We start from the raw sequence: 26442 nt of genomic DNA, 5'->3' as shown, positions 1-26442 counted from the left end.
AAATGAAAGAGCTACTGAAGCCACATTAGCAGCATTGAATTAAATCTCCCGTTTGTTGCGCATGTCTGCGCAGTGCAGCGGATTGCCTCATCATGCAGAGCCGGTCCAAGGCTGTTTGAGGCCTTGAGCAGAATTTGATTTAGGGGCCCCTTTTGTTGCTAAAGATATCAGCACCTCTAAAAGCTCAACAGTCATTGTGTCCAAATTAAAGTTTTATGTAATCTCCTCGTGACTGTAGAAAACCTTTACTCTTATTAAACAACCAAACCTAAATCCAAATCTCCCATCTAAATGTTAGTGAAAATATTTCCATTACATGCCATTTATTAAAATTATTTCAGTTCAAATTAAGCAGACACAAATATTGGTCATATTTACTCAATGTCTGCTTTTTTTTTTCTGTTGCAGTTATTTAAATAAAATAAGTCCACAACAAAATCTTGGACAAAATGAACACAACAGTAAAAATAAACTAGGGTTGGAACAGATTAGCAAGACATTAAACTGTGCTGCAATACAGGCAGAGGAGTGAATTTCTGGTGGACAAACACAATGTACCAATTCTTTACTTGCATAACAGTAAGAGAAACAGAACATCAGAGCTTCAGGCCAAAGTCTTGGCCAAGCATGAGGAGAAGAAACACACACACACATATTCCAGAGATGCAACGATTATCCCAAACAGCATGCTCTCTACTGCTGATAAATTCTTTTGGGTATCAGATATTTAAATGCAAAAAAAACACTTGTTAAAGAGAAAGAACAAAATCCAAACACATCTCATCAATCCACAGTCTTATAATTGATGCCAAACAAATCAAATCTTAACACAATGACATCCGGGGAAAAAAAAAAAAACAACCTTAATGATATTTTAAAATATAATCCGATTGACAAATAAATACACACACAATCAATATAAGAAGTGTGATTTTGTGGATCTGTTGTGAACTATTCATTTAGAGGGAAAATGGCTTCATAAACATTTTGCATGGAGTTTGATCAGAAGTGACACTGATGTGTTTGTTAGTGTATTTGTAATTCTGTGAAAACCTTCTCACCCATTTTAGACAGTAATGCGGGACATTTGACTCATCTTTTGTTGTCTAGACTGAAATATCCGAGAGGTTTCCAAGACACTGACATCTCTGCCTTTCAGCAAGAAGCAACAAACACACTCCATCAACACTACTGATGGATTCCTTTAGAATTAAGTGCAGACATTCAAAACCAACCAAAAGATGAGGTGTAAGAACCTTTTGTAATGCTCAAGGCTTTTAGTCTCAAATGATATTTCAAAAAAAAAAAAAGAAAAGAGATGTAACTTGGTTATGCTTTTGGTTTTATTTCCTAGTACCACTGATTAGCATGCCAGTGACAAAAGAAGTTAAATTAATTTTTAAAAATTCTGAGTTGTCATTAGGGTTCAAGGATCTAGTTGTATATGCCAAGAGGCATGTAGAAAACCTTATAAAAGACAAAATATTACATTTTTATTTACATTTTTGGTATAGTGCAGTTTTTTAAAATAATTTCTATTGATTATTTATGTACATACAACATTAAGTCCAGAATTATTCAAATCCCTGGCAAGTGTAGATATAAAGCAGTCTTTTGCATTTATAGCACGTTTCTTCTGAACAGCAGTAATATTAACATTTTCTAAATCTCGACCTAAATCAAAGGAGAAAGTAAAACATTTGGGGGATGGCAAAGAGCCCTTCCAGTCTCTAAACCTTGGAGATCTTCAACAAAGGTAAATTATCACAAAACAAGCAGAAACATGCCTCAGTATATTAAGAAAAGAATTGGAGAAAATTTCCATCTCTAAATCTGCAAAGCTAGTGGAAGACTTTCAGCTGTGATGACAGCAAAAATAACAAACATGCCACACCTTTTAGATAGTTATTTGGAAAGGGGAAAAAAGATCCACTTGCATCCAAAATAAATAAAAAAAATTTAATAAAAAACATCATATAAAATCCCCCCAAAACGCCCTTTGTGCCTGCTTCATAAATAGTATTTTTACACTGTAAAAACATACAACAGTGACTCATTATAGTCACATGGGAAAACATCCATTTGTTGTAGATTTTCCACATCTCCTGATGCTTTTAATCATTTGACACAGAGAAAGAAAACAAGTGTTGTTTCTGAGCTTTAGGCATAAAAGAATTTGTGTCTTTGTCGGCCTCTGTGTGTGTGCATAAGGGAGGCGTCTGCAGACAGACGGGCTCTAGGGGATTACAGAACAGGACGGGGGACCATAACTCATCAAGCCGATCAACTGGCCACAGACAGACAGGCTGGGCTGAATGGTGATTGCTCACTGATAGGAATCTGCAACCAACAACCAACAAAGAGCATATATCCGTGGGGGAAACCCTGCCCTAATCTCACATTCAGACAAACATTCAATACACACACAGACCTTTTCAAGCAGACTGAAATACTCAAGCTATGCTTATTCTTGACTCATCACTCTCATCCACATAAATCAGATTTCTCTGGCTCTTTGGTTACAAGCAGAAATAAGAACTCAATTTAATTTACACTCCAGCTTTTGCCTTAGCAAATTAACAATTAATGCCAGATATGTGATTATGCTTATGTAAGCACCCAGCATGTGACCCCAATGTCTTCTTGGAACATGTTTTAGGCCTGCAGGAGCCAAAAACTAATTTACAAGAAACAGCTTGAAAACGAAAAAAAAAATCGTAATTAAATTGACTATTATTTTCCTTTTTAGGTCATAGACCACAGATTTAGAAGGAGAACAAAACTAAGACTACTAGAAAAAAAAATTGCAATAAAAAAACTTAATGATAAGATCTAAACTGAAACCTTGCATTATTTAAAAATGGTTACTTCATCGGTCTAAAACCTTATTCCTTTGTAAACCTGGATGTGCACTAAGTTATGAATGAAAAAATGCGTCAAATGTTTTGTTTCGGAGCACTTCTATTACTTATGACTGTGTACATACTTGCCACCCCAGACGCCAGCCCATAAAGAAGGCCACCTTCAGCTTTCGGCTCAAAGATGTGGGCTGCAGGAGGAGGACACTTCTCCTGCCTGATGAAGTTATATAGCAAGGTCTTCACCAGTCGACTAGTCAGCTCCAAGCTACGAGAACGAGAAGGAAACAGGTTAAATCAGTAATGCGTCATGCTGCATTTTAACCAAAAAAATACAAAATTTTTTGAAAAATGTTATATTTTTAGAAAACGTTGCATCATCTAACATTGCAACATTTTTGGAAATACAAACCTTGGGGTATGTCTATACCAGCCTGACAATAAAGTTTTGAGTTTTCAAATCTTTTGACAAATTCTCTTAAATTTTGGTCTGGATTTTGACTTGACCTTTGGGCACCAGAGGTGATTGATTACTAAGTGTTAATTAGGTGACGTCTGAAAGTAATTGACTGCAATGGATTTTATTTTGGGACATTAGATGTAATCTGGCTAATTGCATGTGTAAGTCAGGCTGTTGAGATTTCCATTTTCAAAGTCAAGTTTTATTTTCATTTCTGCTTTGGGGTCAATTTTTTTTTTGTCCTTCACATCAAATTCCAATAAAATAAATAAAAGTTTGTGTCTAATAAAGTTCAAGGAACATGAATACCTTAACTATGAATTACAATAATTTACATCCTTCTTAAGCAGCTGGCCAGGGTCCAACTTCCTCAGCACATAAGTATTTAAAAAAAAAATCAGAAAATAAATGATATCTTTCAGAAAATGTCCAGTTGTCCGAATAAATGTTATTTTTGGACCACGTGTCTAGACCTTTAAACATTGTTTTATTGTGTATAACAGATCTACCGAGATCTCTAGCTATTTCCAAGTACAAGATAGTTTTAACACTATTTGTTCTTACATTGACTGTGCTGCATGATCAATTTAGAGGAATCTAAACAAATATGAAATGCAATAAAGAAGAGCATACAGACTGTAGGCTGCACGCCTCCTCCAGACCCAAAACAGAGACTCTTTTTTTATTATCAGCTTCATTCAACCTTTGCGTAAACATTGGGTTCAGAGTCAAGTTAACAATACTTTACAGTAAAACAATGAATGCACTTCTCACCATCGTCCCTTCATGATGTGCTGGTATATTAATCCATCTCGGAGGATGTCTTTGTGGAAGAGTTGATAGGAGAAGAATATCAGTAATGTTGTCACTGCTTCAAACAGGATGCTGTAGGTGATGTCGCTGCAGGATTAGGAGCACAGAGTTTCGGAGATGATTACCATTCGCAAAAATCACCTGGTTAGTGGAATCATCTGGTATTAAGCTTTGCAGACAACAGTCAGCCATGACACTTGAGTGGTTCACAGGAGACTTAGATTTCTTTTTCAAATCGCTGAGCAAACCATATGTAATCTCCACCTGATCACTATAACACTCTTTAGTGTTGAAGTTGTTACTGAAGGAAGATGAGTGAAAGCTATTTTCAGTGCCAAAGTAAAGTTGGAGAATGCCAAAACCTATTTAAAAGGAAACTGAATGGCTGACAGGACATCCGTATGTGTCTGCTTTACAGAGGTTTCACACAGCTGGCAAAGGTGCAAATTGACCTGGAGCCATCTTAGGAAGACACCAGCAGACTGAACATCTGAAAGAAAAGTTGCCGTTTTATTCTTTTGAGCTTTCAGATCCTGTCAACTACTTAACATGCTACATTTAGAAATATTTGCAAGCCTTTTGGGAATCTCAGAGTTAAGATGAGACTCTACATTCTGAAGGAATATTTGCATTTAGTTGTGCTAACTGTGCTAATTATGCCAATAACAAATATAAAAGCGTAAAAGTCAATTTAAACTATTAACTCCACATAATTCAACAAAAATGAGCTCTTCACAACCAAACAAGAAAATGATGCTTGCATCCAAAGAAAGAAATGAAATAAGAAACACATTTCCCTTATCAAATGAGAACATCAAACAAATATAAATAGGAAACTTGTCAAGATTTAAAAAGAAATAAAGTAGTTCTTAAACTTAAAGACCTGACAAACTTCTACATAGTCTGCTTGAACAAAATATTGTTTTTAAATATAAACTTTATGCTTATATGTTCCTCCATTACACTGCATGTTTTTCCATTGACTAAGCAATAATTTACAGGGAACCCACCAGTAAATGGATAATAAAATGTTATTTTTTGTACCGATCAATAAGCCAGTATTTGATCAACTGTTTCTGCTTGCTCTATATTAGACTGAAAAAAAGAGCCAACCATCTCTCATGTGAAACAATGACACAAAAGGTGCAGAAGTCTGCTGGAGATTTGGACAGACTACACCAAAAGAATGGCCCGATTCCCAAAGCAGCAGCACGTACGGAGGAAATGGGCTGACAGCCACAAAGTGGCGAAGGGAAGAAAAACAGGGAGCCTTTAAGCTTGAAACAATGAATAATGTTGGAATGCTGAATGCATTTATACAAGAGCCAGGTTTTGATGTCCAAAGACAACTGAAAGAAAAAATAATAGTGAATAAGAGGCATTGAAAAGAAATGAGTTAGACAGAAGACATTGTCAAAATTGACCCAGTACAGACATGAGATTAGAAAAAAAGTGGACATTGCAGTATTGAGGAAATACCAAATGTCGGCCAGTTTGTGTGAACTGGTTTGACATGGCTAACAAGCCCCTGTGGAGAGCAAAGGAGATGTGCACAGAGCTGTAGTCTCCCTGTATGTCTTGTAGACTGTCAGTCAAATAATTCACCCATTGATGAGCCACCCACTCACTGAAATATTCCCTCATTAATTCAGAGAGTTAGTGTGTGCTCTGCCCAGTGGGAGTAAAGGCTGATTTTATTTTTCAAACATTATGTTCTCTTCTCTCCCACTCACTGGAAACGTTCATGAACTTTCACTTCAAGCTTTTTCGCTGCACCGCTACATCACTTTCTCTTTGCCTTCAGATGTTTCTCACATATAATTTCCTTTTCTTTTTATTTCACAATTTATTTTGTTCCCATCTTTTACCTCTAGCTTGCTGGTGCAAAGCCTGCATGAACAACAATGGTTTTTATTTTCTTAAGCTATAAGAAGTGAAGGATCAAGGACAGGACTAAAGACACATCAGTGACAAAAAAGAATTATTACTAGTTTAAAGAGAAATTTTCAAAATACTTCTATAGTCGCACCTCAAACTTACCATTTAAAGTTACAAATCTGTTAATAATGATAATTATCTAGAAGGGCTACTTCAGAGCACTAGAGGATACTGTCACTTATAATTATAAAGTATGCAATACAGACAAATGTTTCTCCGACACTTACATCCTCACATGCTCGATTATATACTTACAGCAGGGGCACTTCAACAATCAGGTGAACGAGATTCAACAACAGCTCCTCCAGGAGGTCCTCGCTCCCGGCTTCTAAAACAATAATTTCTAATTAAATAACTACTTAAATCAAACCACCATATGAAGCAATAGAGGGAACACGTGCACATCTGAGTTTTTGTTCAACATAAATCCCAGTGAACAAAATTCCCTTAAGAATGTTTAAATGCAACTGAATGTAAAAAAAAAAATATTCACAGTTATGTTATCGATACATTCTTTGATTCATAATCACTGCTTTCCTTAGATTGTTATAACAATATAGCTTAAACTAATACTTTTTTTTTTTTTAAAATCGTTATCTCCCCATCTACAGCTCAGTCTGATGGAGCTCACCTCCACAGGAGCCTGGCGCCCTCTCCTGGAAGGAGAACTGTTGCAGCAGCTCCTCCTCACTCATCTCTCTGATGAAAACCTTCACCAGGCAGCGAATCATGAACAGTGCATTATGCGCCTGCCAGATGAATAATTGACTGTGGCAGAAAGACAAAACAAAAACGAATCACAATATTCTGCAGTTCATTTTATCCATATATTTATTTAATACTTAAGTTTAAGCAGAGAAATTTTGCATCAGGATGAGGAAAAACAGGCAACAGGAGTGACATGAGCGAGAATCAAACAGACTGTCCATGAGTCTGTTTGCCCTGTTCCTAACGGGTCTGTAGCGCCTGCTAGAGGGCAGCAGGATAAACAGGTGGTATGTGGGATAAAATGATTAACACAAAGTTTATTTCAACAAAGCTAATAAGTCAAAACACAGATGTTGCACAGATGTTCACATAAAACATAGATAATGAAAAATGTAAAAGGAGTGGAACAGAAATGATCTAAAAGACAGACTGAAACTGAATCAGTTTTCTTGTTATAGTCCACAATTTACAGTTGCTTCAAAAAGAATTTGAGGAAGATAAGAATAAAAAGCTTAAGCTTTGAGTTACCTTAAGCTTTAAATTACTTGAGCATCAATAATCCACATAAAAATGGTGCTTGGTTAGTAACTGTGGAGTTTTTATACACAATATTAGCATTTTTCTCATAGAAAACAACAATGGTGTTCTTATTCCCTGTTATCTTTAAAGCAATGAGACAAGTTTCTTTTTTTTTTTTACTCAGACATACTCTCATACTCACTCCTGGCATTCTGTAGAAATTTTCAGCTCCTTGGTTCTGCCCAGAAAAACTCTCACAAGAGCACCAAAGTTTCCTGTTCTGGGATTGTTTTGAACTGAAGAAAAAAAAAATTATATATATATATATATATATATACCATAAAAAATGTAATCACAAAATTACTTTGCAGTAGTACACAAAGATGAAATTCATATAAATTGTTCATTTTCTCAGCATAAAAAAAAATGCAACTGTGAGGTAAACATCCAACATACTGAGAGTCTTGGCCAGTGGGACGACAGCCTCTTCAAGTAACTTCGAGTCTCCACTGTGAAATTTAAAAACGAAGAAGAACAAAAAGATTTTATTAAAGCTAGACTCTGTTAGAGCATAATATTTTACGAAGGTTACATCCTGAACACTTTTCTTTCTGAAATAAACAGCTGATTAGTCACATTTAAAAAGATGTTTTGCATTTCCCTGTCTCCGAGTGTAAAACATTGTTTTGGTTACTCCATGATGCTGCTTAAGTAAATCTAAAAGGGTGTCATATACATCTAGCCCATTTCCTTCAAGGAGAAGATGCAGGAGGGGCCACTTCAGGAGAACCTTCATTTCTTCACCATTCACCCAGCCGAATGCTAATCACAACTGTTCTGGAGGAAGTGAAGTATGTTGCTTGTTTTACAGTATGTGTAATAACAAATGTTTTCAGTATTAGAGTGCAAGTTCTTCCCGTCTTGGAGATATTTTTCCTTTCTCTCAGGTCTCAATGTTTTAAATCAAACATTGTTTAATATCAGAGAAAGATAAACTTAATTTATTAAGGGGAAAAAAACTTTATGATGAACATCAATCGCAAAAGAACCCAGAAAAACATCTAAAGCTAAGGTTTGTATCCAAAGATAAGGAAGAGACCTTGGCAAAAAATGGCTTTCATGGCAGATGCAACAACAACAACAAAAACAAAAACACTTTATAGAAATCTTGATGATCCCCAAAACTTTTGGAAAAAAATATTCTGTGGACTGATGAGGGCGAATTTGAACTTTTTGGAAGCTGCTCCAAAAGTTACACTTTACATAAAGAACGTTGTGCACAAGTCAAACATACGAGTGTCAATGTGATGGTCTGGGGTTGCTTTGAGACTACAGGACGTAGGTCAGTTAAAATAAGCCTGCAGTTTATTTTATGCCAGAAGAGAAGTGACCAGCTATTAGTTTCTGATCTACTGCTAAAGCACTCTTGGGTCCTGCAGCTGGAGCCCAAGTAGACTCCAGCAAGTCCAACTTTGAACCCCACAATTTGGGTGAATAAAAACAATTATTCAATAAGAATGTGCCAAGGTTTTCTACATAGCCCCAGATTTGTTTGTATGGTTTTCTATAATAAATTAAAACATCAGCTGAAAACTGTTATTTACATTGTCTCGTGCTATCTTTGTCTGATTCTCAACATTTGTTTGAGTATTCAAAACATTTAGGTGTTACTAAAACATAAAAACCAAATAAATCTGAAAAGGCTTAGACACTGTATGAGTGACAACACTAAGTAAAGTCTGAGTTACAACAAATTCAGGCAGCATGCAATTTTCTAAGAATGCCAATTTCTTCCTTTAGACATCATTTCACTTTGACGTAATAACCAGGACTCTAAGCAACCTAAATTAACTAAATGGATCAAGGCTGATCCATGCAGGATTATCCTAAAAGACTTAAGGAATCTGTTACCAACAGTTTGCTACAACAGATCACAGCTGATTTACCCTCATCCTGTCTCAAGTACATCCTGTGAATTCACCCATACACCTGAAAGAGAACCACTCCACCGAATGACAAACAAATCCTCAAATGGCTCAATGTACAACTATGTATAGAAACAAAGTTAGCTAGCAAACATAAACAGGAATGCATGTCTCATGTTCATTAACTTTTTAATAAGGGGCCTGCATGTTAACAGTTAACAAGAATCAGAATCTTATCAGAGACCCAGTTAGATCATTACTCGGTCGAGATCTGCAAACATTTCTCAAAGTTTACGAAGCATCCTGGGTACAAATTTGAAGGACTTTGTCACTGTGTTCCAAAAGCATGGAAAGGAATGAAATAAATACTTGTTCCATAGCTAAAACATTATTACATTTTTTATACCAAGCCATTATGCAAGTATAATTACAAAGAATTTTTGAATAAGTTCCCAAGTTAGAAAGATGCGCTCATGTCACTATGACAAAGACTGACTAGTTCCTTCGCTAGACAGGAAAACATGTACACTTAGACACTGGCTTCATGTTATTCTCACTATCAGCTTACTGGGAAGAAATTAGTGTCAACATTTTAAATACACAACTTTTTAATGAATAAAAAGCAGTCCATTGCTTTTCAGCAGCACACAAACAGAAATGGCAAAGAGAAAGACAGAACATTTTCAACACAATTTTTATAATACTCTGAATGTTTCTTTGTTTCTGTTTTTTTTTTTTTTTTTTTACCTGTTTGTAGGACTGATAAAGGTGAAGGAGATGAGCTGATTCCAAAAGGGGTCGTTTTCAGATATGGACGCTGTGCCCACCAGTGCCTTCAGGCTGGTGTTTTCGGACAAGTCAGTAACCTGGCTGGTGTTCGCTCCCATATTTCCAGGCTTCTTCCAGCCACACCTGTTGATCTTCAGTCCTTATTTTCTGGGCATGAGCCAAATCCTATAGCAAACGAATCAAATCAGATTATAATTCTGTGCTAAACAAGTGCGCTGTATAAGTTCAGTGCTTTAAATACAAGCAAAGTTTTTACCAACCGTTCATAACTTGGCAATACCTGCATCGTATTCTACTGATCAATGTACTTCTTTGGTCAGCGAGACAACAGATAATGAACTGGTGTCTCTTCTCTGCTACAAACTGCAGACTCATTCTGCTGAACGCCTTTTCCTCTGTCATACAACTGGTTCTGCAATCCTGCATTGCTCAATATAATTCATAGTATTTCAAAGTTTGTGATGACCAGAGGAGTGCCATTTGTCAGTTGACTTAAACCCACTTCCTGTTGGTGTTAACAATGAGCTCACAGAATGAGAAGATGCAGTGCTGGGAAATAAAATAAAACTATTTCGATAATTTAATGAGAAACAGAAAATACCAATAAGAATGTAAGGTTAGGCCTTTGGCCTTAACAGGTAGTCCATGGGGCCACCATTATTTAAGCATTTCTACAAGGTAAAGAAGAGACTGCAAATATCAGCATGGACTTGATCTGCTTCACTTCCTGGTGGCACCCAGACATATTCACACTTCAAATTTGTGCATCAATACGTTTCCTATAGAGAAGGTGTCAATATTAATCTATAAAATTCAACAATTCTGAAAGGTATTTGGTGTATAGTTTGTGATATTTTTTTCAAAATAAAATGCAGCAGTTATTATTGTTTAATTAATTAATATTTATTTGTTCTTTAAATTCATATTGAAACAGAACCTTTGCTAGAAACTGAACTTTTAATTTGAAACCATATTGTGATAATTATCAAAAGGATTCTACAAGAAAATCAACATAGAGAAAATGTTTATGCATTAGAACTCCATGAATAAATATCTTACCAACTGATACTGAGCACTTAAATTATATTGCATTGAATTTAGTAATAGTCAAAAATGGAATATGTGTTTGCATTCAACTCTACAACTGGACCGTAAGAAAACAGCATGTATTAACTTAGTTCATGCAATCTGTAAAGTAACTTGGAGCACAGAAATCACGCAATACACCGGTATTGTCATTATAACTGTTCTTCACCGAACAAGAAGACAAAACGAAATTAGACTACACTTACCTGAACAGGCAGGTCATCAATTCATAAATATCAAAAGCTACAATCACTCAGAAGTCTGTGTATGTACTCACTGCAAATTTCCAAATCTTCTTATTCTCGGTTTACTATGCAAACACGTCAGTGCAGCTGGTCATTTAGTCACAGAAGACACTCGCAACAGGATAGCGTCTTATCAACCAGGACGTTCTGAGTTGTCCTTTAATAACACGCCTTTTGCAAACAGGTGCAGTACATCATATGTACATAGCAATGTTCAGTCACCGCAATAAACTAAAACAGACATTGCACATAGCGGTTCATTAATAAATATACTGGCAAACGTGAAGTTTGCAACGTATTCAAGCGTTATTTCTGTTCACACTTATGAGTGAGTCTGGTTAATGTTAGCAATTTTCTGGCTTTAACTGAAGGAATTGAGGAGTGCCTCAACATCTCTGACGCTAAGCAAAGGAAACTGGTGTCAAACAGCACTGAGAGAGACACACAGGGGTTAGTTTATGATTGATGAGAACATTTTACAGCTAGTTAGTGAATTATTATTGAGGAGAACGCTAACGTTCACTGGTTGTTTGCAATCAGCTGACAGCTCAGCTTACCTGTCACAAAAGCTTCTCGCAGCTTCTTTGGCTCCTCTTGGCTTCCAGCGGCGTTAATGACCAAGAGCTTCCCCGGGAAGAAGCGGTTTTATGCCGGCTGTTTACCGCGTTTATTTCAAAAGAGGAAAACACTTGAAATTACAAAGTCATTTACACTGCTAGCCTAACTCTACGTACCCTTTTCCTCCATGTTTTCCACGTCGCAACCCATTGCGTAATGACGAAATATGAGTGATAATCTCTACGTACGTGACGTCGACCGTTCGTAAACAGATGCGGGTTTCTGTTTAACGAATGTTCTGCTTTTAAGATTTATATGTCAACATTTCTTCAATATAACATAAACAAATCAATTTCTTTTTCCTTTAACGTTTTGAATTTGTACTAAACGTAATGTAATGGAAAGTGTATATCTATTTTAAAGAAAACTTAATGATCTCATATGCCTCGTTCTCTCCTAAATATACACCTTATTAGTAACAGAGTCCACTCAAAATTCAATCTTAAATATTTTTGGCCTTCGCAGATGGTTTTATGCATACAGAAGGAAGGAGATTATCTGTTTAGATGACACCATGATGTAACATTTAGGGCTTCCTGCAAAATGCTTATATAGCCCTGAACACAGCATCCCCACAGTAATACACACTAATATCATCTTGCAGAAAGGCTTTTCTTCATTTTCAATCATTTGTCAGTAGATGTCCACATGCAGCAAAACGTAGAGTGAAACGCAGTTCTACAAAGTGACTAATTCAAGTGGGAACAGAAATTCAATCTCTACATTTTGATTATAAATTGTGTCATTAGTGTAACAGACATAATACATAAGCTTTTTAGCAGACTGAACTGAAAAGTTTTCACAATAACATCTTAAAATAGAATATACAGTTTTGCAGGAAATGCAATAATTGTGATTTATGACAATGATGTCTAGTAAGTCAGTCATTGCTTTAATTCATTTTTATTTAAATTCAAATCAAAAAGTACTGTACATTTCTTTTTAATAACTATGAACACAAATGGTTACCAACAAAACATTTACAATCTGGTTCTTTTATGCTTTATAGCACTTGTTCAGAAAATATATTTATCAAAATGTTATTAGCTTTTTTTAAATAATTTGCATCAAATATTGTCACCAAACCACAATGCTAATTTTTTTTTTATTGAATGACGAATCAGCTTTTATTTATTACAACTAGACTGGATTCATATCTTATTTGTAAGAAAACCATATGCTCAAAGTATGTTTAAAGGAACAAATGTCTTCCATATAAATAACTTTTATTTTCTTTACACTTTGAAAATGGACAATCGATTACAATCAGCTAAAAAAGGAGGATCGATATTTAGCCAGTTTTGAGAAACATCACTACAACAACCATTTTATTTCTATAAATGAATCTATGCTGTGATGTCTTTGCAGCAATTTCTGCAGAAAGGTAGAGTAGTTAAAGTGGCAGTCCAGGCTTGAAATAAATATGCATTTACTGTATTTGAAAGCTTTCTTTCATCCTTAGTTTCATTAAAGTGCTTTAATCTGTTTCATTCGAACAGCAATAAAAAAAAAAAACAGAATACACAATGAAGCTACCTCAGCCAGATGAAAGAAAAACTAAAAACAAGCTTCGAATAGCTTTATAGTCACATTATTTGAAAAAGACTGAATGTTTTCTTTAAATGATACCATAGGAATATTTGTAGTCATTGTTAATAGGAAGTAGTGGCAGCATTCAGTCTGTCTTCTTATCAGCGGCTATAGTAGCTCCATTTGCAGTCACCTCACCATTGCTTTGAGGCTGAAACACAGAAATTTGTTTTTGTAAGTGAGGCAGTTAATAAATATAACACAAGGTTAATTTTTACTTTAACGATTTAGTGAACCTTAAAATAGTTCACTAAATTCTTACCTTGTAAGTCCCATTACTATTTTCGCTGCCTTTCTGATCAGTGTTTGTATCCGTCACAGCTTTTTTGTTCCAGAACGCATTAATGAAGGGTGAAATAACAGGATAGATGATGGGTTCCAGGAACCTCTTATACACCCACAACAGGACAGGAATCACAATGCAGGGAATGCACACCATGGTTGTGGTTCACACAGGTGGACTAGACAAAGAACCTAAGGGAGAGAAAAGGACAAAAAGTACAAGTTACTAACTTGATATTCAATGAAATATTTCACCAATTTAAACTGAGTAAGGTAAGTAAAGGACAGACATTTCTAAGCCTGATTACAATGACAGTTTACAACAATGGATCATCTTTCATTGTGCTTTGAAGTTGTTTTATATATAAGATTAATTTTACTCATACAGTGAGTTCTAGTTTTAAGGCTACATAGTTTTATTAAATGTCATTGTCTCATCTGTAAAAGCAGCAACTCCTCTGACAGTGGGCAACAAAATGAGACAAGTTATCTTTCTTTAATAAGCATTTTTTTTTCTCCCCATTTCCGATAAAGACATCTAACACATTTTATGTTAAAAAGCCAGTTTGATGACATGCCAAAGCTTTACGATATAATCTATGAAGTAACCTACACGGGTTAAAATGTATTCACAGATTGCATGCTGCTTGTTTTCACAGAGCTTAAGCACCTTTTTAGAATACAGTTTTCAGTATACAGTTAAATCTGTATTTGTTAAATATCAATGATGAAGGTAAAACTTTAACAAATTTGCTTAGAGACCAGCTCATCCCCTAAATAGGCAGTGGTTAAGCAGATGAGATAATATCTAAGCCATTACAAGTAATTTTTCAATGTTTTTTGAGACGTAGTCATTTAGCTTAGGCCCATTTAAAAAGACTTACTGTATATCCTGATGAAAAAAGTGACCAAGTTCCAATTTAAATGTACTACAATTAATTAGATTAAGCTGAATAAACCGAATTGAGTTCGGCTCAACATAAGATAACACGACTTGGGTCTGTTTGCTACATTACATTTATTTATTTATTTTTTTTCGTTCACAACAAAAAAAAACTTTAACGATAACTGACATACACATAGCTGTGCTATGTGTATAAAGGATTTATCATGGGGTTTAATGACTTAAATTCATAACAGCCCGTTTAACGTAAGTCACGCTGGTAAAAAAAAAAAAAAAAGGAGCGGAAAAACCTTCATTTTAAACTGTTTATAGTTATTTTAACCCTAAGAATGTACCCGGTGGCTAGGAGACGTTAGCTTCCGGGGTTAACTCTGTGGTAAACGAGATACATTAAAAGGCTAAGGGCTACCAAAGATTCCCTCCTAATTAAAAGTAAAAACTCTTACCTGTATAAGTCAAATACTAAAACACTGGTGTTGTCAAGTACTGTCGGCGAAGTAAGCGTGAATATCTGTAAATTTGTTGCGACTGAGCGAACTCTCTGGAACGTGATGTTCGAACACCAATCCTACTTCCGTTAGAGGTGGATGACGAAAGCGGAAACTACTCGCCAGCGGGCGCGTTGGTATTTCTTTAAAACGTTTGTTGTTTTTTCTGCAGACTTCTAACTTTGTGAGTGACTGATGATTGCTTGTAAGTTCTACATATTTGTCTTCTTATGTCATGCGCTGTATTTTGGAAAATATAATGTCTGCAAGTTAACGTCGCAGCGGTGTTTTGTTTTGTAATTGTTACACAGTGACATATTTTTAATGACTAAGCATACTAGCTAGCAAACGGAAAACAATAATTTAATTGGGTATGATACACCTTTCCTACAAAAATCTAGGACGACCTATGATGCTTAACTTTTGTAGTAAATCATAAACATTAATAACCGAAATTTTATGTTGCATTTTTAATTCACCTGTTCATTAAGCTAAACATTTTTGTTTTTATTACAATTTTTTATTGAGGAGAATTACGCAGGAAGGAAATGTCCAGGAAACTAAAAAAAAAACTGAAATTAACCAAAAATTATGGTACCAATCACAAAAGCTGACAATATATGAGATCATGTGGTCTATTATGTGCATTTGTGTTGCAAGTGTTAACAAATATATTCATTTATTTTGTGCCTTTTTTGTTTGTTTGTTTGTTTTCCAGCCCCACAATGCCTCTGTCCACGCAATCTCAAAGTCAAGATGAACAGTATGTTCTGGTAGCCAATTTGGATAACGCTCGCAATCTCTCCAACATCCTGAAAGCCATCACCTGCAAGGACCACGCCGTCTTCACAGCGACAGCAAACGGCCTGAAGGTCACAGTGGAGGACTGCAAATGCATGCAAGCCAATGCCTTCATTCAGGTCATTTTTATCAAGCATTTAGAGAAGCAAAAAAAAAAAAAAGTTTTTTCTGTGTTTACATTTGAAAGATTCACTCTTTCTTCTTAAATTCTTTCAGGCAGATATCTTTCAAGAGTACACATTAAAAGAAGATATGGTTATTTTTCAAATTAATCTTACTGTTCTGCTCGACTGCCTGAATATCTTTGGAGGAAGCACAGCAGCAGGTGAAAACTCAGAGACATGACTGGAAAATAATAATTAAAAAAAAACTAAATGTATGACCCCTATTCTACACGTTTTTGTTTTTTTACCTCATACCTTGTTTCAGGAGCATCAACGGCTCTGCGGATGTGCTACATGGGGCATGGTCATCCTCTGACATTGTTCCTGGAGGAGGGTGGTGTAGTGACTGTCTGCAAAATTAACACACAAGAACCAGAAGACCCAATTGATTTTGAGTTCTCCAGTTCCAATGTCACAAACAAGGTTCATCTGGTTTTTATTCTTCAAAAAAACAGCATTTCTTGACTCCTCATAGAACATGTATGAGTAAATTTGTGTTTCTGTCTACTTTCAAAGGTCATTCTTCAGTCAGAGAGTCTAAAGGAAGCCTTTTCTGAACTGGACATGACCAGCGAGGTGCTGCAGATCACCATGTCCCCCAGCCAGCCGTACTTCAGGTGGGCTGTGTGAAGTTTTTAAAGTGTTCCATGGTTCATGATAGTGCAGTAAAAATGAAACGGAAAAAAACCTTTCCAATAATTCACATTTCAACTGTTGAGGCAAGTAATGCAATGTAAAATCTATCACTAATTTATTAGGAATTATTCTGTAGTAAAATTTAGTTCCCTGTATTATGTGTATTCCCCTACACAATAACCTCAATATCGTTTCTCGTTGTACTCCTTATTACCTTTAAAAACTGTTATTTTTCATTTCAACTCTACAGGTTGTCCACATTTGGAAACTCTGGAAATGCTCATTATGATTACTCCAAGGATTCAGACATGATGGAGCTTTTTCAGTGCAACAAAACACAAACCAACAGGTGAGTGCAGGCATCAGTGGAAAACTCTCATTCACCACAGAAAAGCAAGAGGTCATCTAATAAAAAAATAATTCAACAGTCACATTTGCTTCTTAAAATTTTGGATACTGGTCTGAGTGGTCATTTTAACTAGGGCCAAGGAATGCCCAACATTTGGACCAAAAATATATTTTTGAAGCGAATTGAGGCAGTTGGTGAAACTTGTTTACATAAGTTCAACAATTAAAAATGCATTTTTATCATTTTAATTAAAGCAATTATTGAACAAAGTTCCACAGTTCCCACCTTCGGTTTTATCCTACTACAGTTACATAAGAGGTAGTTCATTGTTTTTACCACCAGATGTCACTAGAGTCCATGAATTCAACCTTAGACCGTTTAATTCCATTCAGGCGCTTCCAAAACTGTAAACTAAATGATCTGCAGTCATTTATAGTTTGCTTATTCTCACCCTGGATCTCGCAACGCTTAATACAACTTTTGATTTGTTTTCCTCCTGCGACAGATACAAGATGTCCTTACTAAAGCCGTCCACCAAAGCCTTGGCTATATCCTGTAAAGTCTCGGTGAGGACGGACAGCAGGGGCCTTCTTTCTCTGCAGTACCTGGTCAGGAATGACAATGGTCAGATCTGCTTTGTGGAGTATTTTTGTTGTCCTGACGAAGAGGTAGAGGAGGAGTAACAGCTGATTCGTTGTGACCCTAAGCTCCTCAAGCTCAGCTGGGACAAATGACTATTTGATCACGCAGCCATATAAGGTTGAGCAGGGAATAGAAAAGCTATGGGTAACCTTAGTTCTGGTCTTCTTGAAAGGCTGAAAATGTCAACTATTGGAATTCATATTTCATGTTTTCATCAACAAAATCTTCAGACTTCAATTGAGTAATACAATTTTAAAATTTTAGCACAATTAACTTGCCAATTGCAATTATTTGTGTTTCTTGAAACGTGGAAGATCATTGCTCACTCAGTCCTGTCATGTACCTGTATGGAGTTTTGCCAAAGTCAAACTCAAAAGTTCTGGGTTGAGTAAATTCCATTTATGTTTAATGTGTTAATACGGAAACATTTATGCAGGGATTCACAAGTATCTGTTCATGATTCTTTGTACAGTAAATATTTGACTCATCTGAGTACACTGAGGAAAATGAGTACACATTAAAAGTATATCGGAAAATGATTTTTATTTTTTTTCTCCATACAAAACAATTTATATCAAGTTTGGTGTATTTAACAGCATGTATTATTTTTTTATTAAAAAGGACTGTAAATACTTAAGGTGTGTTGTAAAATAAAGATTTCTAAATTGCCAATTAGTTTCTGCACATTTCACTGAACACAACACGACAAAGAAGAAAGAAAAAAAAAATTTGGATTGTGGCTGCAGCAAATCATCTGCGTCCCCGCTGCATCCGCTCCCTTTTGAAAGCTTTGTGTTTGTTCTTCTTCACCACTTTTGGCGCAGGTGGCTCCGTCTGAATGTGAACAGGTTTCCGTTCATCTGGTGTAACAAAGACGTCAGCCGTCACGTCGTCGTTGATCTCCTCCTTTGCATCTTGCCTCTTTATTTTCTGAATCTCTTTCACCATCTGCTTCTCTCGCACTTTGGCTGCGGCTGCCAGGCGGATCTCCCGTCTGTGCTGTGGGTGCGTGGGGGATGGTGGGGAATAAATAAATAAAAAATGCAGGATTACAACAATGGCTACATGCGCAACGTAAACTTCCTGTTTAAAAGCAGCACCCTGAATATCACACAAGCATCCAGAGCTTCCACACTTTTTGTTTCATTCTGATCTCACTGAAAATTTAGATACTGAGTAGTTCTGCTGTAATAACTTTCAAACCACAGTTTGACAAGTTGGTGCTTATTGATTGTATACAAAAGGGTGGATGTGACTGTAAAAATAAGATAAAAACTTGATTAAATATGATTTTTTTTTTTTTTTTTTTACCAAGTTTGGAGATCGGAAGTTTGGATTTTCATATAGCGTGGGCCCTCCAAAACTTCCTTGGAAGATCTTTATGAGGTTTAGAACAAATCGTGGGCCGATCTCCACCAGAGAGGCGTCCTCTTCAATTATCTGAAAGAGGAAAAAATAGAGGAATTATTATAAATGGAAATCAAAGCCAGAGAAAAACAAACACTCTGCCTTGTGTAAAAGTGTCTGCTAAAAATGTGCTTTAAGAGTGTAAAACATGGAGGATATATGATGAAAGATCACCTGGTAGTTTCTAAACCATATTCTGTTGTCTGCGATGGAGAAAGTGTAGACATGGTCCACAAAAGGCTGACTCTTCGGATGGTAGTGAGGCGTGGAAAATGTCTACAAGAAAGATCATTTCTTTGAAACTGAAAAGAATTCTCCAAACATTGAAAATACATGCATTGGGTAAGAGCTAAGTGCTTAGCACCTCAATTACCTAGTAGCTTAGGTTCCACTTGCTAAACATTTTTTTCATGACAAAATCTTAAGACTTTTCCATACTTATGTTTTTTTTTCTCTTTCAAAGCTAATTTCTTTTAAAAGAAAAAAAAAACATGTAGTAAATATTGTGCCTCGGTCTGCTTTACATATAAAACCTGCAAAAACAACGGAGGTTTGATTGACTTAAGAACTAAACACAACTAAACTGGAAAAAAAAATGAATTAAAAAAATAGATGGATGGATGGAGTAAATTAAATTAAATTAAGGAATGGACAGATGACTGGATTCCACTGGTTTGAATCTTACATAAAGAACAGGGATTTCTTTGTTTCAATCGGAAACTTCTCATCAGAGAGGTCAAAGGTCACATGTGGGGTACCCCAAGGTTCAATCCTAGGACCACTTCTTTTCAACATTTATATGCTCCCACTGGCTCAGGTTATAGCAGGAAATAGGATTAGCTATCATAACTACGCGGATGATACACAGCTCTACATCACGATGTCACCAGGTGACTCTGAACCCATCCAATCACTGAACAGATGCTTAGAACAGATAAATGTGTGGATGTGCCAAAACTTTCTCCAGCTGAACAGAAACAAAACTGAAGTTATTATATTTGGACCTAAAGAGGAGCGAACTAGAATAAATGCATAGCTTCAGTTATTACAACTGAAAACCAGCGATCAGGCCCGAAACCTGGGAGTAGTGATGGACTCTGACCTGAACCTTCAGAGCCACATTGAGACAGTCACAAAGTCGGCCTGCTATCACCTGAAGAACATCTCCAGGATTAGTGGACTTATGTCTCAGCACGATCTAGAGAAACTCATCCATGTGTTTATCTTTAGCCGCATTGATTACTGCAACAGCGTCTTCACAGGTCTGACTAATAAATCAATCCTCCAGCTGCAGCTGATCCAGAACGCTGCTGCTCGCGTTCTCACTAGAACCAGGAAGATAGAGCACATAACACCAGTTTTAAAGTCCCTACACTGGCTCCCTGTAGCTCAGAGAATAGACTTTAAAATACTGTTGTTAGTTTATAAATCACTGAACGGTTTAGCACCACAATACATTAAAGATCCGTTATTGCTGTACCAACCATCTAGACCCCTCAGATCTTCTGGTTCTGGTCTGCTCTGCATCCCCAGAACCAGAACCAAACGAGGAGAAGCAGCATTCAGTTTCTATGCACCACGGATTTGGAACAAACTTCCAGAAAACTGTAAAACAGCTGAAACACTGGGTGCCTTTAAATCTCAACTTAAAACCCACCTGTTTAGAGTTGCTTATGGCTAAATTAGGATTAGAGTGCAGGTTTTGATGTCTTCAATGTTTTTGATGTTTTTATCTGATGTTTTTTTTTATTTTAATTATGTAAAGCACTTTGAAATGCCTTGCTGCTGAAATGTGCTATACAAATAAAATTTGATTTGATTTTTGATTTGATAAATGGGCGAACAGACTATCAGACTGATAGAAGGAATAAAATAACTGACAGATGGATAAAATGGAGAAATTTGCAAACCAATGTATATAATTAAGTCCAGAAATACATTGTCTTTCTTTTTCTACCTTTAAAATCCAGTCACACTAAATTCCACCCTGTATTAGACATTTTCACTGTAGGGGGGGATTTCTTTTCAAGCTTTAACAACAGAAAACATACCTGGATGAAGAGTTCCTTCAGTAAAGCATACTGGGGCTCTTTGTCAAATTTCTGTTAAAAGGAAACAAATAGAAAGTTTTAGACTTCAGCAACCAAAGCTCTGCTCATTATTCAGATCACGGAGCACAAAACAGAGGCAAAATACCTCCATGTTAATATTATACATTTTTATTTTCAAATCAGCAACTTTTCCCTGTGTGATACTCACTGGATCAAATGAGAGCAGGGGTCTGGATCCTTTCAGGCAGTTTCCAGTCATTTTGAGCTCAGCCAACGTATGAACTGGGAGGGCAACAATAACATTTATCAAGTATCTGCAACACCACAAACATCCTCTGCACCTACAAGCTGAAGGAGAGAAACAACCTACTGTTCTGAACCAGAAACTTTGCAGAAGGTCCATGCGGACAATTGGAGATCCTACAAAAAGAAAACAGAATGATTCGGCGTAAAATATATTTGGTTTCCAAGGAATAATCGAGCTTAAAAGTTTGGGGAAAAGTACCACAGACAGAAACCCTCACCACATGTACAGGTCCTGCTTCTTCTTTGCCTCGAAAAAGAGGCACTTGTTGCAATTTTTGATTTCACACACCTGAAAAGCACACAGACGTCAGGCTATGCTGCGAGACGAGAGGAATTCTGCTCTTCACACAGACTTACCTCATTAACAACAAACAGCTTGTCCTTCCTGTCCATTTTGGTATCTGGTACAGAACGTTGTGTTAGTTAATCTTGGCATTCAGGCGTTTCCATCACTAGAGAACTCTGAATGCCTCAACACTGACCTGCTTTTGAATGAGGCATCATGGTCCTCAGGTCTCCCATCAGGTGCCTGGTTCTGAAGTTGATTCCTCTTGAGGAGAAGATAAGAACTCTTTCCTTGTTGGTCCATTTGCCCTGTTTAGGAAAGATTATCCCACAATATCAAACTAGTTGCAGGAAAAGCAGATGGACATGGAGTGCCACTGGCAACTTTAAAACCACACTGATTGATAACTACAAGCTGCATGTCTGTTAGCAATCTGGCATATGAACTAATTATTCAGCTAATGGGAGTTTTTATTCCATCAATAATACATTTATACACCGTCAAAGATCTTTTTTTTGGAAATCATATAGGGCCTTTCTATAAAGGATCAAACTCACAGAATTTGGCCTGAATAATGTTAAAATTAAGTGTCTTTCCATTGTGGGGAACTTTAAATCGTGAAAGCAGCTGACGATTTGTGCATTCATATGTCTCCCAATGCAATACCATTGCCAAATTAATATAACGTCATTGCTAACGATTTCATTCACTGCCAACATATCATGGAGAATGAAGAAATCTAAAAAACGCATTTTTAATCGCTTGTTTTTGGTATCTGTTACTTTTCACAACTTTGTTTAACGGAACACCTTCTGTCGATAAGGTCACTTGTGTTATATGTCTGTAGTGGTTTATTAAACGCTAAAGTCTTCTATTAATACCATTAATCACCTTCTTTAACAAATAAAAATGGATTCTACATGAGAGCTGGTGCTAGCTTAATGGCTAATAACAAGGCTAATCACTTACCATAGAAACCGGAGGTGGGACAGTAACTTCATTTTGTGTCTCCTGCTCGGTTTCAGGCGGAGTTTCGCCTTTATCTACAACAAATTTACCCTTTTTCCCCTTTTTGTCCGAGGCTCCATCTCCTCCACGTTTTCTTTTGAACGCAGCCATGCTTGTACAAGATCTTCTTCTTCTTCTACTTTTTGTAAACGATGGATGGCAAACAGCGTAACAGAGCAGTACCGCCACCAACTGGCTTGTCCAAGACATGGGACTGGCAAAAACCCAAATATCGCGTGAATCACCGACAATCAGTTCACTCTTGTATTTAAACCCCCAGCGGAGCGAAAATGGCTCCGTACCGTACCAGTCTGCACTCAGACTTCGCATTTAAACAAGCTGACAGCAACTTTCAGACTTTATGTTTTGACCTTACAGCTAAGGAGATCATAACAAGGGTGGTTTTAAATTATAATAGAGCGTGTCTTTAGAAATATCAAATTTTAAGCTAATTAGAGAGACAAATGGATCCAACAAGTTCTAATGATGGATATACTCTGTTGTCCTCTTTTTTGTGTGTTTTGTCCTTTTCGTACATTTATCTTTTATTTCTCATTAAATACAAATATGCTTAGGTGCCCAGATCCAAAGTGAATAATATTTTGCATATGTCTAAAGGATCAAAAGTTTTATTATCTCCCATTAAAAAAAAACAAACAAACATTTGATTAACTGAAGCAACTGCCACTCTGCAGTGATTTTAAAAGTATTCATACATATTCATACACCTTGATTTTTTGTATGTTAAAACCTTTTGGGGATTTTAAAGATATAGTCGTTCCGACCTTTCCTTGGGTGGAATGGTGTGAAATGTCACGAAAGTCCAACTGTACAGTTTGAGTTTCGCTCAAATCAGAGTTTCGCTCAAAGCACCCGCTAGATGTCACTATGAACGCAGACACAGAACGCTGGTTTCATTGACACGGAGTATTGCACCAAATCTCTCTCTCTCTCTGTATATGTTTCACACACACACACACACACACACACACACACACACACACACACACACACACACACACACACACACACACACACACACACACATATGTATGTGTGCGATTACATGTAATCAACTCATCAAACATTTTTCAACATGTTTGAAAAATGTTAACATTAAGAAACATTTCAAATGTGTGAAAAATTGAAACAAAGTCAAAGTGGGGGGAGGAGGGGTAACGTGTATTTGTATATCATTGCTCTGGATATTAAAAACATGCTATTAAGGGCATCAACAAAGCCGCTTGTGTTCAAATGTTTGCTGACACTCACAGGGCAGACACAGTGAGACTTTTAAATCAATGTCAAGAGCAGATGGCCATATTATGTAACATTGTTGCAACTAAGTAGAACTGAAAACGGGAGGGGGAGTGATTTCCTGGGCCATCCCGATAGAGAGCCACCAGTTAGTCTGCCTAAAAGTAGATTACTCACAGATAGCGGGATTTATTTAAGATGCTGTATTAACATGAATACTGGTGGCTCCTTGTTCACAAATAATATTGGACAGTCCACGGCAAACGCAACAAACTTTTGAGTATTCTTTCACTGAAAAAGCGGCTGCATGTGCATGATGAGGCCTCTCCTTTTAAAAAAAGGAAGCAAAGTGAATCAGTATAGTGGAAAAACAACAGCAGTATTGCAACAAGTGCTCTCCATGTGCACTTGCTTCACTTTTAAGTAGGCAGACCTGGGCTTGGCCAGTCCATACTACACTGTGCATGTCTCCAGAAACTTCCATTCCCCTTCGTTGGAAGTGTTCAGCAAGAATGCACATGTGTGCATTTGCGTCAGTGCCCTCCCATGAAAATCTGTTGAGGAGTGTTTTTCCAGAGATTGAACACAATAAGCTCTGAGGAAGTTTCATGCGACAGACAATAATCGGATGCAAAGATCCCTGAAGGAATCTGCCTCCATATCTCCTCCCCGTGCCCTCCAAAGCAGTGTTGGAGTTTCCTTGGAAACAAAATGCACCTCGACATTGTTTACTTTTGCATGAGCAATGTCTATGTCTGAGAGCGGGGTACTTTAGTTCCCAGAAAAATAAAACAACCGTGTATCTTCCATTTTGAAAGGCCCCATCTTTCTTTTTTCATCACACAGAGACAGGTAGAGTGAGCTCTTAAAAAAATACTCTTCAGTTTACACATTTATGAAAAAGTATAGAAAAGAGAGTCAAGGACAGGTTTTCTGCACAGACCTAATATACCGTACTTGGAGACCAAACTATCTTTATAGCTCTCTGCGAGAGGAAAGAGGAAAAAGGATAAAAAAGTGATTTACAGCACATCATTCAGATGTTCATGGTGCGTTTTACAATATTTGTTCATACTCAGAGCGACCAAAAGTTACTAAGGTAGCGCCAAGAAGGCACCGTGTGGTGCCCCTCCCCCCCCGCCCCCCCAGAGGAGACATGACTATTTTTGTTTTGCAGAGAAAGCCAGGATCTTGCGGCATAAAGACGGCAGCCTTTTCTTCGGTCATAATGGGCATAATTGCAGCACAGGCAAATTGTCTTGGTTTACCACAGGGGAGCTTTTTAAAGTGTGTTTTCCTTTCTGATACCAACGTGGACGCCTGTTCCCTGATAGGACGACAGATAGGGAGCGTGTTTACATTTTTTAAAGACTGCAGTGAAACGCCACTCCTTCCCAAAACACACATAAAAAAACATATAAAATGCTGGTGTTTATTTTCTTCATCATCATCACTTGCAACCCGATTCCATATGGTAACATGTATTAGTTATTATCACTGATACCTGTGCAACATGGTAGGCAAGTTGCATTTGTTTCCTGGAAGCTCACTCTGAGGTTAACCCAAGCCTTTATGTTTGGAGGTTTCAGGATTATGGTGACATTTCCTAGATCACCTAGATCACAATCACATTGGCTGCCAAGATACCTTAAACTGAATCTTAAACTATGGTTTCATCTTAGAATATGACCCATGGGAAATTTCTCGTTTTATATGGAGAGACATACGTTGATAAGAGTGCAGAGAGGTTCCAAGACCAAACATCGGTAAGATTTTACCATAGCAACAATGAAAAAATAGATAACGCAAAAGAGAAAAAAAAAACAATGTGCATTTTTACATATCTACAATCAGACAAACGATATGATGATGAGACGTGACTAAACTAACATGGCTGCTCAGCAGGTTGAAGAAGAGATCATGTATTTATAATATAAATTTATATTAATATTAATATTACTTATATATAAATCTGAATATGTAAAGGTCATGCTGATACAACAATCGTCACATTGCCTTTTGGTTTTGTTCTGGGGTTGATACAGAAATTCTGCACCAAAACATGCTAAAACATATCCTGAACAAATTGATTGTTGCATATTTTCGTATTTAGACCTGAATGTTAGTGAAAGTGGCAAGTTCGGTCATCTGGAGTGGCTCCAAGGAACAGATCAGACGTATCGAAGCCCACAGTTCTCTTTCTGACAGCTTGGCTGAATTACTTAGATTATTTTTGTTTTCCAAAGATGCCACTCAACTATACAATGTGTTTGATTTTATCTTTAAAAACATGCACAGGTGTTCCTCCCTAT

General features: G+C 36.7%; 4 protein-coding genes across 8 annotated transcripts in view; 1 reads left to right on the top strand and 3 right to left on the bottom strand.

Moving 5' to 3' along the window:
* dym (dymeclin) overlaps positions 1-12123 on the bottom strand; it is a 51820-nt gene extending 39697 nt beyond the window's left edge. For 2 of the 4 annotated variants that reach the window (XM_014988584.2, XM_088010898.1), the window contains exons 1-8: positions 11899-12123; positions 9969-10175; positions 7753-7805; positions 7499-7592; positions 6701-6837; positions 6325-6397; positions 4093-4218; positions 2987-3126 (exon numbers count right to left, since the gene is read on the bottom strand). In XM_014988584.2, coding sequence (XP_014844070.2) covers positions 2987-3126; positions 4093-4218; positions 6325-6397; positions 6701-6837; positions 7499-7592; positions 7753-7805; positions 9969-10108 — 763 coding nt within the window. In that variant the 5' untranslated portion in view covers positions 10109-10175; positions 11899-12123. Of the gene's footprint in view, positions 1-2986; positions 3127-4092; positions 4219-6324; positions 6398-6700; positions 6838-7498; positions 7593-7752; positions 7806-9968; positions 10176-11373; positions 11556-11898 lie in introns of those variants that run through there. The other 2 variants (XM_014988585.2, XM_088010897.1) reach the window with 2 other exon arrangements.
* Positions 12124-12846: 723 nt separating this feature from the next.
* On the bottom strand, positions 12847-15322 carry c21h18orf32 (chromosome 21 C18orf32 homolog). Of its 2 annotated transcripts, none has more exons than XM_014988582.2 (3): positions 15182-15322; positions 13812-14010; positions 12847-13700 (listed from the first exon to the last, which is right to left on the bottom strand). In XM_014988582.2, the coding sequence occupies exons 2-3, from the start codon at positions 13986-13988 to the stop codon at positions 13635-13637; spliced, it is 243 nt and encodes an 80-aa protein (XP_014844068.1). In that variant the 5' UTR covers positions 13989-14010; positions 15182-15322; the 3' UTR covers positions 12847-13634. The 2 variants fall into 2 exon arrangements, with proteins under 2 accessions (XP_014844068.1, XP_014844069.1); XM_014988583.2 differs by having other exon boundaries at positions 13812-14023; positions 15182-15318.
* A 4-nt stretch (positions 15323-15326) lies between these two features.
* Positions 15327-18487, top strand: rad1 (RAD1 homolog (S. pombe)). The gene is made up of 7 exons (XM_014988579.2): positions 15327-15428; positions 15942-16143; positions 16241-16349; positions 16454-16611; positions 16705-16805; positions 17075-17173; positions 17679-18487. The coding sequence occupies exons 2-7, from the start codon at positions 15949-15951 to the stop codon at positions 17854-17856; spliced, it is 840 nt and encodes a 279-aa protein (XP_014844065.1). The 5' UTR covers positions 15327-15428; positions 15942-15948; the 3' UTR covers positions 17857-18487.
* brix1 (biogenesis of ribosomes BRX1) lies at positions 18340-23057 on the bottom strand. The gene is made up of 10 exons (XM_014988578.2): positions 22835-23057; positions 22062-22173; positions 21937-21980; positions 21798-21868; positions 21644-21693; positions 21482-21555; positions 21274-21324; positions 19397-19498; positions 19127-19255; positions 18340-18814 (listed from the first exon to the last, which is right to left on the bottom strand). Exons 1-10 carry the CDS (start codon positions 22982-22984, stop codon positions 18566-18568), a joined length of 1032 nt encoding a protein of 343 aa, XP_014844064.2. The 5' UTR covers positions 22985-23057; the 3' UTR covers positions 18340-18565.
* Positions 23058-26442: the final 3385 nt, after the last annotated feature.

The sequence above is a fragment of the Poecilia mexicana genome, unplaced genomic scaffold, assembly GCF_051168715.1.
Source record: "Poecilia mexicana isolate PSO_F unplaced genomic scaffold, ASM5116871v1 scaffold_12, whole genome shotgun sequence".
In the NCBI taxonomy this organism is placed as follows: Eukaryota; Metazoa; Chordata; class Actinopteri; order Cyprinodontiformes; family Poeciliidae; genus Poecilia; species Poecilia mexicana.
Note: the sequence above shows the minus strand (reverse complement) of the source record. Positions and strands in the feature narration are given on the sequence as shown.

What these genes read in the sequence shown, in the direction of transcription:
- rad1 (XM_014988579.2), top strand. Translation starts at nt 15,949, where the DNA reads ATGCCTCTGTCCACGCAATCTCAAAGTCAAGATGAACAGTATGTTCTG. An exon ending in AAGCCAATGCCTTCATTCAG is followed by an intron (nt 16,144 to 16,240) that starts GTCATTTTTATC and finishes AAATTCTTTCAG; the next exon opens with GCAGATATCTTTCAAGAGTA. An exon ending in AACAAAACACAAACCAACAG is followed by an intron (nt 17,174 to 17,678) that starts GTGAGTGCAGGC and finishes CTCCTGCGACAG; the next exon opens with ATACAAGATGTCCTTACTAA.
- brix1 (XM_014988578.2), bottom strand. Translation starts at nt 22,984, where the DNA reads ATGGCTGCGTTCAAAAGAAAACGTGGAGGAGATGGAGCCTCGGACAAA. An exon ending in TCCCACCTCCGGTTTCTATG is followed by an intron (nt 22,174 to 22,834) that starts GTAAGTGATTAG and finishes TTTCCTAAACAG; the next exon opens with GGCAAATGGACCAACAAGGA. An exon ending in GATGCCTCATTCAAAAGCAG is followed by an intron (nt 21,981 to 22,061) that starts GTCAGTGTTGAG and finishes GTTCTGTACCAG; the next exon opens with ATACCAAAATGGACAGGAAG.
- c21h18orf32 (XM_014988582.2), bottom strand. Translation starts at nt 13,988, where the DNA reads ATGGTGTGCATTCCCTGCATTGTGATTCCTGTCCTGTTGTGGGTGTAT. An exon ending in ATAGTAATGGGACTTACAAG is followed by an intron (nt 13,701 to 13,811) that starts GTAAGAATTTAG and finishes TCTGTGTTTCAG; the next exon opens with CCTCAAAGCAATGGTGAGGT.